General features: G+C 46.0%; 2 protein-coding genes across 4 annotated transcripts; both read right to left on the reverse strand.

Moving 5' to 3' along the window:
- Window positions 1-111: 111 nt before the first annotated feature.
- fam167ab (family with sequence similarity 167 member Ab) lies at window positions 112-5485 on the reverse strand. Its single transcript, XM_076170886.1, has 3 exons — window positions 5405-5485; window positions 2421-3142; window positions 112-1279 (listed from the first exon to the last, which is right to left on the reverse strand). The coding sequence occupies exons 2-3, from the start codon at window positions 2883-2885 to the stop codon at window positions 1016-1018; spliced, it is 729 nt and encodes a 242-aa protein (XP_076027001.1). The 5' UTR covers window positions 2886-3142; window positions 5405-5485; the 3' UTR covers window positions 112-1015.
- Window positions 5486-5945: 460 nt separating this feature from the next.
- lca5 (lebercilin LCA5) lies at window positions 5946-11982 on the reverse strand. 3 transcript variants are annotated; one of them, XM_076170832.1, is made up of 10 exons: window positions 11676-11982; window positions 10824-10877; window positions 10308-10722; window positions 9897-10138; window positions 9372-9677; window positions 8915-9052; window positions 8721-8817; window positions 8419-8555; window positions 8087-8297; window positions 5946-7958 (listed from the first exon to the last, which is right to left on the reverse strand). In XM_076170832.1, the coding sequence occupies exons 3-10, from the start codon at window positions 10705-10707 to the stop codon at window positions 7156-7158; spliced, it is 2334 nt and encodes a 777-aa protein (XP_076026947.1). In that variant the 5' UTR covers window positions 10708-10722; window positions 10824-10877; window positions 11676-11982; the 3' UTR covers window positions 5946-7155. The 3 variants fall into 3 exon arrangements, with proteins under 3 accessions (XP_076026947.1, XP_076026945.1, XP_076026946.1); XM_076170830.1 differs by having other exon boundaries at window positions 5946-7976; XM_076170831.1 differs by lacking the exon at window positions 11676-11982 and adding an exon at window positions 11180-11248 and having other exon boundaries at window positions 5946-7976.
- Between the last annotated feature and the right edge of the window lie 256 nt (window positions 11983-12238).

A 12238-nucleotide genomic window follows, 5' to 3' on the forward strand; every position in this document is an offset into this window, starting at 1 on the left:
TCTTAGAAATGAGGGAACATAGGGCTGAGGGAACATAGGGCCTAATTTTGGATTTTTTTTTAGAAATTTTAGAAATGAGGGAACATAGGGCCTAATTTTGAAAAAATACCAGATTCTAGTTTAATGAGCTGCACCTGTTAATAATTTTTGTTTTCGAATCCATCATAAAAAGCAACAGGAAGCATCTTTAGTTCACTAAAATCTGCAACTTTAATCACAATTCACAATCATTATCAAGAATAAATCCTTTCCGTAAATGTTCTACAAAAAAATGCAATATTGATTCTACTACTTTCTTTAAAACTCGTATGCGTAATATAAAGGCTTCTTTTTATGAGCACACAACATATATAATCATACAAAAGAGTGTATGCAGTAAAATCTGTTAAAATATTGAATATCTGCAGTGGCCTGGTTGAAACATTTAAGCTGTGGACATCAGAAATATATCATTTTTTAATGCGCTAAGGCTTAAAAAGTGGACAGAAACGATCTCGAGAGGCGACTTTGAAGCTGCAAATATTCTTTTTGAACTGAAGTTGGTCTAAAATCTGCTGCGTCTTTAATCCAAAGAGGTTTGCTGTATATACATGGAGCTGCACTGTGGAGTTATGTGGCAGAAACATTTTACGTGTGCCGACTCCAACTGTGCTGTACTTCTAAATCAAACACACATTCACTTAGGAAATTACATACATCTCTCTGTGTAATTATAGGGAGTGTAAAGTAGATTTATGTGAAGGCTCATCTTCACAACCATGTGGCCAGGGCTTAAATGCACAAAGGAATTCACCGTCTCTAATAAACGGTCATGGCTGTGGTGCTGCAGGAGCACAAAGATAGCGGACACACACACACACACACACACACACACACACACACACACACACACACACACACACACACACACACACACACACACACACACACACACACACACACACACACACACACACAGGAGCTGCTTGTAAATTCAGAAGTCACTGCCTGAGCTGAAGCGCCGATCCTTTTCCCCCTAGCAGAGGGAGAAACGCCGAGAGTTGATGTTCATCTTGGTGACCCCGATGAGCCTGAGCGGGGCAGACAGGCCGAGGCCCGGGGTGACGGGACATTCGCACAGCAGGTCCGACAGCTCGTCCCGCTCCTCCAGGCCGAACGTGGCGTCGTTGAGCATCCGGCGATGCGAGTGGCACGCTTGCTCGATCTTCAGCTTGTTGATGTCGTTGCGGAGACGCATGAGCTGCCTGGCCAGCTGCTGATCCTGCAAACGCATTTCTGTCTGCAGAGGGACACATGGAGATGGAGAGAGAGAGAGAAAGGGCGCAGAGAAACACGATATCTGTTCACTCATCAGGTGAAACAACTGTGATCTTGAACCGATTTAAGTCCATGAACACCACACAGGTGCTTTCCATTATTCTGGGTGAATAAACTGGTTTCAGACTGAAGTTAGGTTATGAGTCACACACCCACACTGTCCTAAACACACTCTTATCAGAATAAGCATAAGGAAATAAGGTCATTTTAGATGCTGGCCAGACCAAGTGAGACATTGGAAGACATAGTTTGGACTTCTGGCAACTAATAAGCATTTATGAGATTTTTGATAAAGTACTCAACCATAAGTAGTTCATTTGGAGAGTCTGAGTTGCCCACACGTGTGAATATCAGTGCGAACGAGTCCGTCTGTCCATGTGTGATATCTGTGATAGACTGGGGCCTTGGTTTGTGTTTACCCTCTATCTCTACAAGTGCATGCTGGGATTGCGTCCAGCTCTCATCAGCCCATTACAGGAGGAAAACTGATGCTATTAAAACGATCAAAGCAGTCATTAGTTGCAGGTCCTGCTGTGTTGTTGGAGTCAGTATCATTCCCCCCCACAACAACAACAGATTAATATTCCCCTCACAGTTCATGGCCTAGATTCTCTGTAAGGTCATGAATGCTCTCATTATTCTGTCACAAAATCCACAAAGAAAACAATATATATAAAACCAAGTGTCTGTAGGAACTCTCTTAACACTGTGTGATTGTCGCCCCGTCTTGGTGCCGGAGTTTAAACATAAATACTCTTAACAATCCTCCGTCTCCGCACAAAGAGCTTGTGGCCGCATTCCGTTTGGATGCTGGAGTCTGAGAGGGCAGTGGCTGTTTGCGTGCTCAGTCCAGGCATGTGAAGCATGAGCAAATGTGCAGAGTAATTGGGAGTTAAAATGATTACAGTCCAATGGAAGCATCAGTCCCACACTCGCTGTTCTGAATGGGAGAATAATTGGACATTGGAAAATTAGAGAATGATTCAACAACCCACCTTTTGATTCTAATTATCTAAATAGCTGTGTGATGTTTTGTGTTTGGCCTTTGAAACAAACAGAGGACAAAAATGTGATTCAGTAAATAATAGAGGTAAATGTCTCACCAGTTCTTTCCTGAGCCAACTGAGAGCCTCGTCGATATTTCCGAATCCCATCAACACGCCTGATGGCAGCTTGCACTGGATCACATCCGAGTCCCGTGCCGTCTCTGTGCCGCTCTCCAGTTTCCCCTCAGGTTCCACTTGGATCGGGCCTTTGCCGGTTCCCCTGGGCGTCCTGAAGCTTTCTGCGTCCAGCCGGGCTTTCCATTCAAAGTAAGAAGGTCTCCTCGTCTCCAGTCTTAATTTCTCCGTCAAGGCCTTCACGCTCCTGAGATGGTCGTCTGACTCTGTAGGCAACGCTGGATCCTCCATGTCGGGCTCCTCCATGTCGGGCTCCTCCATGTCGGGCTCCTCCATGTCAGGCTCCTCCATGTCAGGCTCCTCCATGTCAGGCTCCTCCATGTCAGGCTCCTCCGGGCCGCCAGCCACATCCTCTCTAATCTGAGGACCTGAGGGTGTTTCCATCATGAACGGCTAAATTAAGAGAGCTTCTCCAGAAGGTGAGCACGTAATCAAAGATTGAAGAGTTGGTTTTCACTGGTGGATCCGTTCCTTGTTGATGATCATAGTCGTTGCTCCCTTGACCGACTTGGACTATGTTATTTGTCAGTACAGTTCATGTGAACTGATGCAGAAATACTCAAACACTTTACTCCCTTGGAAATTCTTCTTCAGAGGATCTTCAAGATCACCATCTGTGTTCTGGAAGCAGATGGTCTTAAGTCCTAGAGGAAACAAGACACCGGATATATAAACATGAATAAAGTGTATCTCTCAAAGAATGAAAATGAAGATGATCGACCAAAAGACACTAACGATACTGACGGCTCTCCTAAATTTGTTGCGACTGAGCGTTTGGCTTCTTGCACGAAATAAAAAAGCATCGGCACACTGTGGAACTCACCCCCAGGATTTTCATTTAACAGGAACAAGCTGTTTCCATAGCAACAGCACAGTCACTATCAATGAATCAGCATTTTTTTGTCCCCTCCTCCTGTCCTCAGGGCAAATGGCGATAACCAACCTGAGGCGACAGCAGCAGGAGACGACTTCAACTATTTCTGTGGGTTCTAATTTCTTCTCATTGCAGCGGGAAAAAAAAGCAAATGTCAAATGTGAGTATTTACTCCGACCGGTTGGGAAACGCAGGAATGAGCCGCAGGAAAACTCGGCAAATAAACACACACTCCGACCACAAATAGAGCCTTTTAGATGATAAAGTGCACGCATACACTCTTGTAATAGGGACAGCGGGAGTCAAAGTAGCTTTGCTCAGTGTCTTCTTACAGCGTCTTAAGTGGTTCCTACTCAGATATTCCATAATGGGCACAGCAGACCACTGGTGAAGTCATTGCCCCTGTATCTAATGACAGACTTGGCTGTTTTGCAAGAAAATAAATACATATACAGTATATGCTTGGGAACCGATTCTCACCCTATTCTCTACAGAAATCAATGTTTTCTCTTGGGAACTCATTGTCATGGAAGATCCATTAAAGCAGGAGGAGGAGCTTCGCCACATGCATTCACAAAGAGTTGGTAAAGGTCATGAATGCACGGGAAGGAAGCAATTTGCAAAAGTGAATATTCAAAAAGGCAAGAAGGTGTGTAAGATCATACAGAGTGGAGTTATTATGACAATCCTGATCACAACTTTTGCCAAATTTAAGGGTATTTGAGGTACAAACTTATAATCTGGTTGTAATAATGAGGCAGTCACACTCATTACAATGCTCTCCTTTGCAATGGAAGCTGCCTGGTACTTTAAGAGGCACTTTTGGCAAACTCGGGCATCGTGCAGACCAACAGGAAATGTTCTTCTTGCGGCAGCTCAACTTTCCATTCTTAACATCGGCACGCAATGTCGCATGAGGAAGAAAGTGACAACTAATGGTGGGGAAAGGAAGGCTGTTTCTCCCGATCATCCCAGTATCCCAACTGGCATCTGAATCACCCTGTCTTCCACCCAAACATTCCTTTGGTTTCAGGGCTACTCAGTGCAGAATTTGATTGCTCGGCAACATCCAGTCGCAACTTCGCCACAGCAATAAATTTCTTTTTGTGGTGTTGAGAGGCCAAGAGCTGCCCTGACCAAAGAGCTAAGGGTGTCTGGTTCTTCTATCTGGAACATGCAGGCGATGTCTACACTGCAAACATCACCACGGGGCGACTAATCACTGCTTACTGTTTGCTTTTCTATTATGCAGCAACTGTCCTGACAGAGGAATATCAGCTGTATCCATGGAAATGATCAAAAGGCACTGAGGTTATTGGATTCCTGAGTGATTACATGACAACAGAGACGTAATTATGTGACGTCTGTAGTTTTCCTTCGACTACCTGAAAGTAAACCAGGAGGAGGGAAAGAGGTTGTATATTAATATGGACAGGTGCTCTCTTGTTGCATGCGTCACTCACACAAATAAGGACACACAACTGTAAGCTCCATCTGTTCTCTACTGTAGGTAAACAATAGTGGATCCATGACTCATATTGAATTCATCAGAAAGGAATTGTCATAATTTTAGACAGACAGGACTCCTCATTGTGGTAAAGAAGAAAGTACACTACACTTTTTCCAAGTGAGTATGATCAACAACAACTAAATCTTTGGGTCTTTGTTTTAAGTGACAGCAGCAAAAAGGAGCGAGGGTCAGAATAGGAAGTTTGCAAATGAAGAACTTTTATATTTGCAAACTCCAGGGAATGACTCGTGTGGCCCACATAGTTTTTTCTGAGCTCACACTGTGCGGCTCGCTTTGGTCCCTACAGGCAAATCCAGAGCATCAGTCCAGCATGAGAGAGCAAATGCTGTGCAACGCTTCAGATTTAGGGATGAAATCTTAACTCAGTCATCACAGGTCACGAACCACATTTTATACACATGTGCAGACATTCACATCACACCTCCTTCTCTCTCTCGCTCTTTCCATGCAGAAGCCATCACCTAAATCACTGAAATTCAAAACTGCGTAGAGGCGGTTTACCTTACAGGACTCTCTGTGCCGTGCAGCCACGCAGGATCCAAGCAGCCAAACCAGTGAGACCATCACAGACACTCTCTCTCTCTCTCTCTCTCTCTCTCTCTCTCTCTCTCTCTCTCTCTCTTCCCCCCCCTGAATCCCTCTCCCGTCCGCTTGTTTTTGAGCAGCAGCTCTGCCGGAGGAGGGGCGGTAAAGCTTGCGTCAGGTTGTGGTTGCTTGGAGACACTCCAGGAATCTCTGTCAGGCTTGAATGAGCATTGCTGCAAGTGCGCCACAGTCTGACAACCTGGCAACCGCTTCACTTTTACTATCATTTATTTTCATTCAACAGAGTCTGACTAATGACCTTTTGTATAACAATACAGTCAACAAAGAGGACCGTTGTGGAAAAGCTAAAGAGATCAGAACACAGAGCAAGAGACAACAACAAATGCCATTTATAGTTCTAAATATACTTTGAATATTAAGTATTACTTTGCATCAGAGTGAAATTGTATTTTCCCTATGTAAGTAACTGTAATATACTTATTTCTGTGGTGTTATTTTATTCATTTCATCTTTTTTTAAGCACCAAATTGAGATAAAATGTGGGAATAGTGGGATAAAAAATTTATTTTTTCTGAGTGCCGACCGAGATGGGGCAACAAAACATGATCTACACACAACATATGACACACAACATGATTTACACAACACAAGATAAGAAATAAAGATCACAGAATGACACAATCAACAGGTAAAATACCGAATGAAAAAATACAAAACGAGACAAATGTCAGCACGTTTGAGAGAAATATTTGTAGATGTTGTAAACGACATCATTTTGGTTTTAGTTGACATTCAAAATGAGTTTGAGTTCATGGAAAGAGTAGAAAGGAAAGTAGAGCAATAAATAACATCATGGTATCATCAGCATACAGTGAGACTTTACATCCGCTACAGTGGGACATTCCTTATTGTTATGATTGTAAAAATGGACTGAGGTGTGTTTCCTGATGGTTTGTCAACTTAGAACAGAAATACAAACATACGGAACATTATCGTCATCAAAATAATTATAATAAAAAATATATATTTGAGCTTCTTCCACGCTTGGCTATGTTCAAATCGCTGCCGGTTCATTTTAGTGGCAGAGTTTGATTGTTAAGTTTCTCCTCGGCTCCCTTGTGTAGTAACAGTAGAGTGACATGTGGTGTGATTGGTAGCAAACATAAAAATACTCAGTGGGAGTTCAATTCCAATCTGTAGAAATCATAATTTTCATGCAAACGTACAAATAATTCGATACAAACAGTGTGATTGTCGTGTTGCTTAGTGTTCATTCTTATGGCATTCAATCTAATATACATATAATAAAAACATATAATCCACGTATCTTTAACAAATACAAAAGGTACGACATGAAAAGGGCAGCTACCATTCAAATGTATCAAAGGCTCTAAACAACATGTGACAACTAACACACACACACACACACACACACACACACACACACACACACACACACACACACACACACACACACACACACACACACACACACACACACACACACACACACACACACCCTCTACATACAAAAATACATTTAATTAGAGACTTCTAAGAGGCTGAATAAAGAACTGACTAAACTTTGACCATCTTTGTTAAATATAAATATGTGTATTTCATAAACTTTTCCGTTAAACTAAAAATACTGTTTTCTTTGATTTAGTGTTGTGCCGCACAGATGTGTTGGCCAATCAGGAGGCAGATCACAAAGCCAGTTCCTCTATGTCGTCGTCGAAGGAGGCGATGGCACGGATGGAGGGCCTGGTCTCTGCCACGTGCAGAGAGGTGGCAGGTGGAGTGGAGGACGAGGACGAGCTGAACGTAAGCGGCCCGTCTCTTCTTGGACGTATACCGTTGGTGGCCGGGGGACTACCTAGGATCTCCGTCCTGTTGGAGCTGCTGGCGTCGTCGCCCGCCGACGTGGCGACGGCTCCGAATAGCTGCTGCATCAAGTTGGACTTCCTGTCCTTCCCCGTCTCCCTTTCCGTCTCTTTCCCGCCCACTCCGACACTAAAAACCCCTATCGCTTCTAACGCCCTGTCGTCTTTGGCCGGAGGTGGCGGGACACCGGAAGAACCGCGGGAAGAAGAACGACCGAAAGAAGGAGCGTAGTTTCCGAAAGCCAAGTCGTCGCTGGAGTTCTGGCCCCGTATCCCTCTCCTCCCTATCCCGGGCGGATTCACTCCCCCCTCAATGCTTTGTCTTTCCCTTCCACCTTCCCTGCTTCCTGGAGGCAAACTAGGCGACTCCTCCGGTTGCGTGAGGCCGAAAATGGTGGAAGTGTCCTTGGCCGCCTGGTTTTGACGGTCGATCTCGGACATCTTGGCCAGCAGATGCTCTTTCTTGCGGCGCGCCTCCTCGGTCGCTCGCTGACTGCCCAGCGCCTCGTGGTTCCACTTCTCGGCCTCTTCTTGTATTTGGCCGCGCTTCCTGTTGTTCTCTTCCTCCTTCTGGCTCCGCAGAGAACTCGTCTTTGTACCCTCTTCCTCCCTTTCTTTCACCGAGCCTGTGGCCATGGTGGATGCTGGTGTTAAATGAAAGCCATTACTTTTACGACCACAATATAAAAACATGAACAGATCATAAAATACACACAGCTGCTGTTCCAGAGTTTACTAGAAGAGCCTTTCATACCTTTTGCTGGTGTTTCAGAGCTCTTCTTCACTGATCTCTTTGTCTTCTCCTCTAAAGTGTTCGGCTGCTGGTTAAGCCGCTTTCTCTCCTCGCTCTCATCCTTCTCCAACTCTTTCTCCCTGCGTCTCTCCTTCTCGCTCTCCCTCATCCTCCGCCTTTCCCGGTTTGGCTCCTCTCTGCGCTCCGTCACCGTGTTCCCTCTGTCGAGCTCCTGCCCAGAGAAACGGACAAAAAAAGGAGAAGGAATAGTGAGTAGAGAAGTGAGCTGCAACTGAACTGTGTGTGTGTGTGTGTGTGTGTGGTGGACAAGGCGACATGGAGGTGGACTTCACCTTGAGCGACAGGTAGTCGTCAGGTGCCTGTTGGCTGTACTCATTAGCGTCGCTGATGGCGGGAGGCGGGGTGGGAAACTCCGGACAAAACATCCCGTCTTCAGTCTGTACGGCTTTGCTGCTGTTCCTGCTTGGGACTGTGTGAGATGAACACAAGAGATGATGTCGTTGTTCACATACCTTAGAACCATTTCGTGACTCCTCATTTCTCCTCTGTGACCTCTGAGGCTCATGTGTGTTAAGATACGACCTTCTGGCACAATTGTACAACTTCAGTACAATCCAATCCAGTCAGGACTCACCCTTGTGTTTGGTGACGCTGTCTGTGTCTTTCCTGGGCGATAGTTTAGCCAGGCCGTTGGCGTAAATGTTCCTGGTATCCAGCTCTCTCTCCTTTCGCTGATAGAGGATGAAATGAACCATATAAAATGTTCATACCATGAGAGATCTCATTGTTGTTGTGTTGTGTTACTGGTGTGTGTATTTGTATTTGCACCTTAAGTTTGTTGCTCAGTTGTTCCAGCTCCTCTTGCAGAGTCCGGATCTCCTCCTGGGCACTCTGGCTCTTCTTCCTTTCTGCTACCAGTTGCCTCTGGAAACTACCGTTGCTGAGCTCCATGTTACGCTCGAGCTCCTTCAAACACACACACACACACACGCACAAATACTGTTAGTACTAAAGAAGAAGAAGAACATTCATATTGGGTCAAAGCACATGTGAATCTGAAATTTGTCTTGCCCTGGAGCAGTTTTGGGGGTTCTGTGCCTTGCTCAAGGGCACCTCGACAGTGCCCTAGAGGCAAACTGGCAACTCTCCAGCTGCCAGTCCACAGTCTTGGTCCATACGGGACTCGAAACGGCGTCCCAAGCTGAGTCCCCATGGACTGAGCTACTGTCGCCCCCCTGAAGTCAATAATCTGCACTTCTCTACTTTATCAAAACTATAGCTTTGCCTTAATCTTGCGTTCTCCCTCTTGGTTCCGTGTCTTCTCCTCCTCCAGCTTGCGGCTCAGCTCCTCTCTGGCGCCGAGCTCTCGCTGTTCGACCAGCTTCTTCAGCCGGGCGACGGTGGTCTGGCTCCTCAGCAGCTGCTCTTCGCAGTCCTTCAGCCGCCGCTCGGCCGCCCGCTCCCGCTCTTGAGTTCGCCGCAGCCGCTCACGCAGCACGTGGGTCTCGTTGTTGTGCCGAGACAGAAGCTGGGTAATCTCGCTTTCGGTGTCGTCGTACCGATGTAGGGCTTTCTCCTGGCGTACCTGAAGCTGCAGCAGAGGAAAAAGTAAATTCAAAGGGTGATCGACCAGAAAAACAAGCAGAAATCCTAAAGTATCATATTATGAATTGATTTATGTGACATTTTATTTGCAGTAGTGTGTGTTGAGCCAGCAGGTATACTTAATTAGATTGTATAGCACTTGATCGTACAGTTCCACGTTCTGTAGTACCAAGTGTATTCCGTCCACACCGGGAGTGAGGCCTACCTGTCTGAGAATTCTATTTTCCTTCTTCAGCTCATCGGTGCGTTGCTGCAACTCGGCCAGAGCGTTCCGTAGTTCATTGATCTTCAGCAGGCGGGCTGACAGCATCTGCTTGGTCACCAGGTCCAGGTCTTTGGAGGGAGTGGAGTCTTTGCTCTGCGAACGCACCGTCCTGCGCTGCAGCTGGGACTGGTGTTGGACACCTGGACGCTGTGGGCGAGACACACCCCTGCGTCCCACCACACCTACGAAACACAGAGTCATGTGATGGCTGAATAATGAGATGATACGCTGAGAGACGCTTTCACGCCAGTCCACAATCCAGCTGTGGAGAAGCTCAACCTCAGCTCAGCACTTCTGGTTTACACTGCCATCATCTGGACAGCAAAGTGAACTGGATGGTGCTTCACCTACCCGTCTTGTGGAAAGGGCTGTTGGAAGCTTTCTTTGTACGGCCTCCTTTCCGTACGCTGGCGCACGGCGTCCGTGACCTTGAGTACGGTGTGAGCGTCCGTTCTGATTGAGACTCGTTCTCATAGTCATCTGAGTAGAACGACCCGCTGCTCCTCTGACTCTCTCTGTCTGATACTTGGTCCCGATCTGGGTCTGCATCCAGAATCCGTGTTTTGGACCTACTCTCTGTACAGCTCTCTTTCTCATCCTCACCCTGGATCTTCTCCTGAACATCCTTGTTGTGTTTCTGTTTTCTGATAGACGATGCTTGTGAATCTCCCTTTATACTACGGAGGGACTGTTGGCTTTGATTGGCATCCCGGTTGTCTTCATAAGGCTGAGTGGAGTTTGCCAAGTCCATGTTGGGATATTTACACTGAAAAAGACGAGACAGACCACCAATCAAAGTTCTCTTCCATTGCTTCAATCAAACTTCTTCAACATACGACGAGACAGAGGCGACTGGTTGTTCTTTACCTGGATCAGCACTCCTGCTTGTAGAACGTCACTGGGAAAACTGACTTCAACACACTGTGAAAGAAATAGGAAACGTCTCAAAATTCATCCAGGACAGTCATAAGAAGCGTGGGCCAAACTGGCTTCGCTCGTGCTTTCCGTATTGTGCGTCTTGGTCACCAAGCGACAGCATACAAGAGGTGGAATTTTCCATGAGGCTGAATGATGTGTGATGTCACTGCTGTCAGATAGAAACCACAAGCCTGCCCACCGTCTGCTCTTATTATTAATGTCTAAGGGTAACCAGATGCTCATGAACACGTGATCAATGAGGAAAGAAACTCAAAGACAAACAAATAGCACTTCATAACACTTACCACTGCATCTTCATTTCATCCCCATTATAATCAACATCTCTGGGGCTCCTGTCAGCTCATAAGCCCTCTAATGGCGAACACATACACACGCACGCACGCACGCACACACGGAGAGAGAGTGTGTGTGTCAGGCCTGGTCTTTGTGACAGGAACAGATTGGATTAAAGTAGGCCGCCTGCTGCTGACAGGTGCATTGTTGTAAGCAAAGACAACAACACAGTGTAGTAACTGAAGCGAACCGCACATCTTCTCCTCTCTCAAGCATCATTAGCACGACCAAGACGTTACAGCGTTACAAAATACATGTCAGAGTTATGTCATGAGCCAAACAAGGCTTTGGGGGTGACAGCTTAGCGAAGCGTTACTAGGGGGATTGGCAATAGTTAGATCGCTCACTAGCATCTAACTTTAGCATAGCAACAGAAAAGCAACCATCAACAGGTGGCTGAGTCGAGTCTAACGAGACACTCGGCTAAATAGATGTGTGGGCACCAACCTGTACGTCATCGTCCGCTGTCTTCCTGTATGTATTTCTTCAGTTTTAGTAGCAAGTAACAGGTTAGACCTTTTTTGGCTAAGGTTAGCAAATAAGCTTCAGCTAGCACGAGCTTTAGCAATGCCACGCTAACTTAGCTACTTAAGCCCCGGATCTTTATGGGAACTTCTGACCATAACTGTGACTTCAGAATGATAAAACGCAGCCCTGTGATTGTCTGGTATAAATGTTTAAGGCGGCTGCTGCTCCTTTTTCGGTCCACGCCTTAGGCTTCGTCTCTCACTGACGCCGCACCATGGCAACCGCAGCATTCAGCTGCAGTTCTGAATTACGCCTAGGGTGGCGCTGTAGTGCGGGTTGTGTAAAGTGAGCAATTGCCCGAACCAGCTCATGTCTTGGGGATTGTCACCCCTCTAATCAGGGGGTGACCTAAATTAGTTAATGAATAGGGAGAGTAATTTGTATTAATAAACAAGGCAAAGCTGCTATGTGCTACATTTTTACAGCGTTTTAATCCCTTCTTGAGCTTACATGTGATGCTATTCACTGTTTGTGTCGATTTG

This window comes from Genypterus blacodes, unplaced genomic scaffold (assembly GCF_046128005.1).
Source record: "Genypterus blacodes isolate CSIRO-AG114 ecotype Tasmania unplaced genomic scaffold, CSIRO-AGI_Gbla_v1 ptg000233l_1, whole genome shotgun sequence".
NCBI classification, from domain to species: Eukaryota; Metazoa; Chordata; class Actinopteri; order Ophidiiformes; family Ophidiidae; genus Genypterus; species Genypterus blacodes.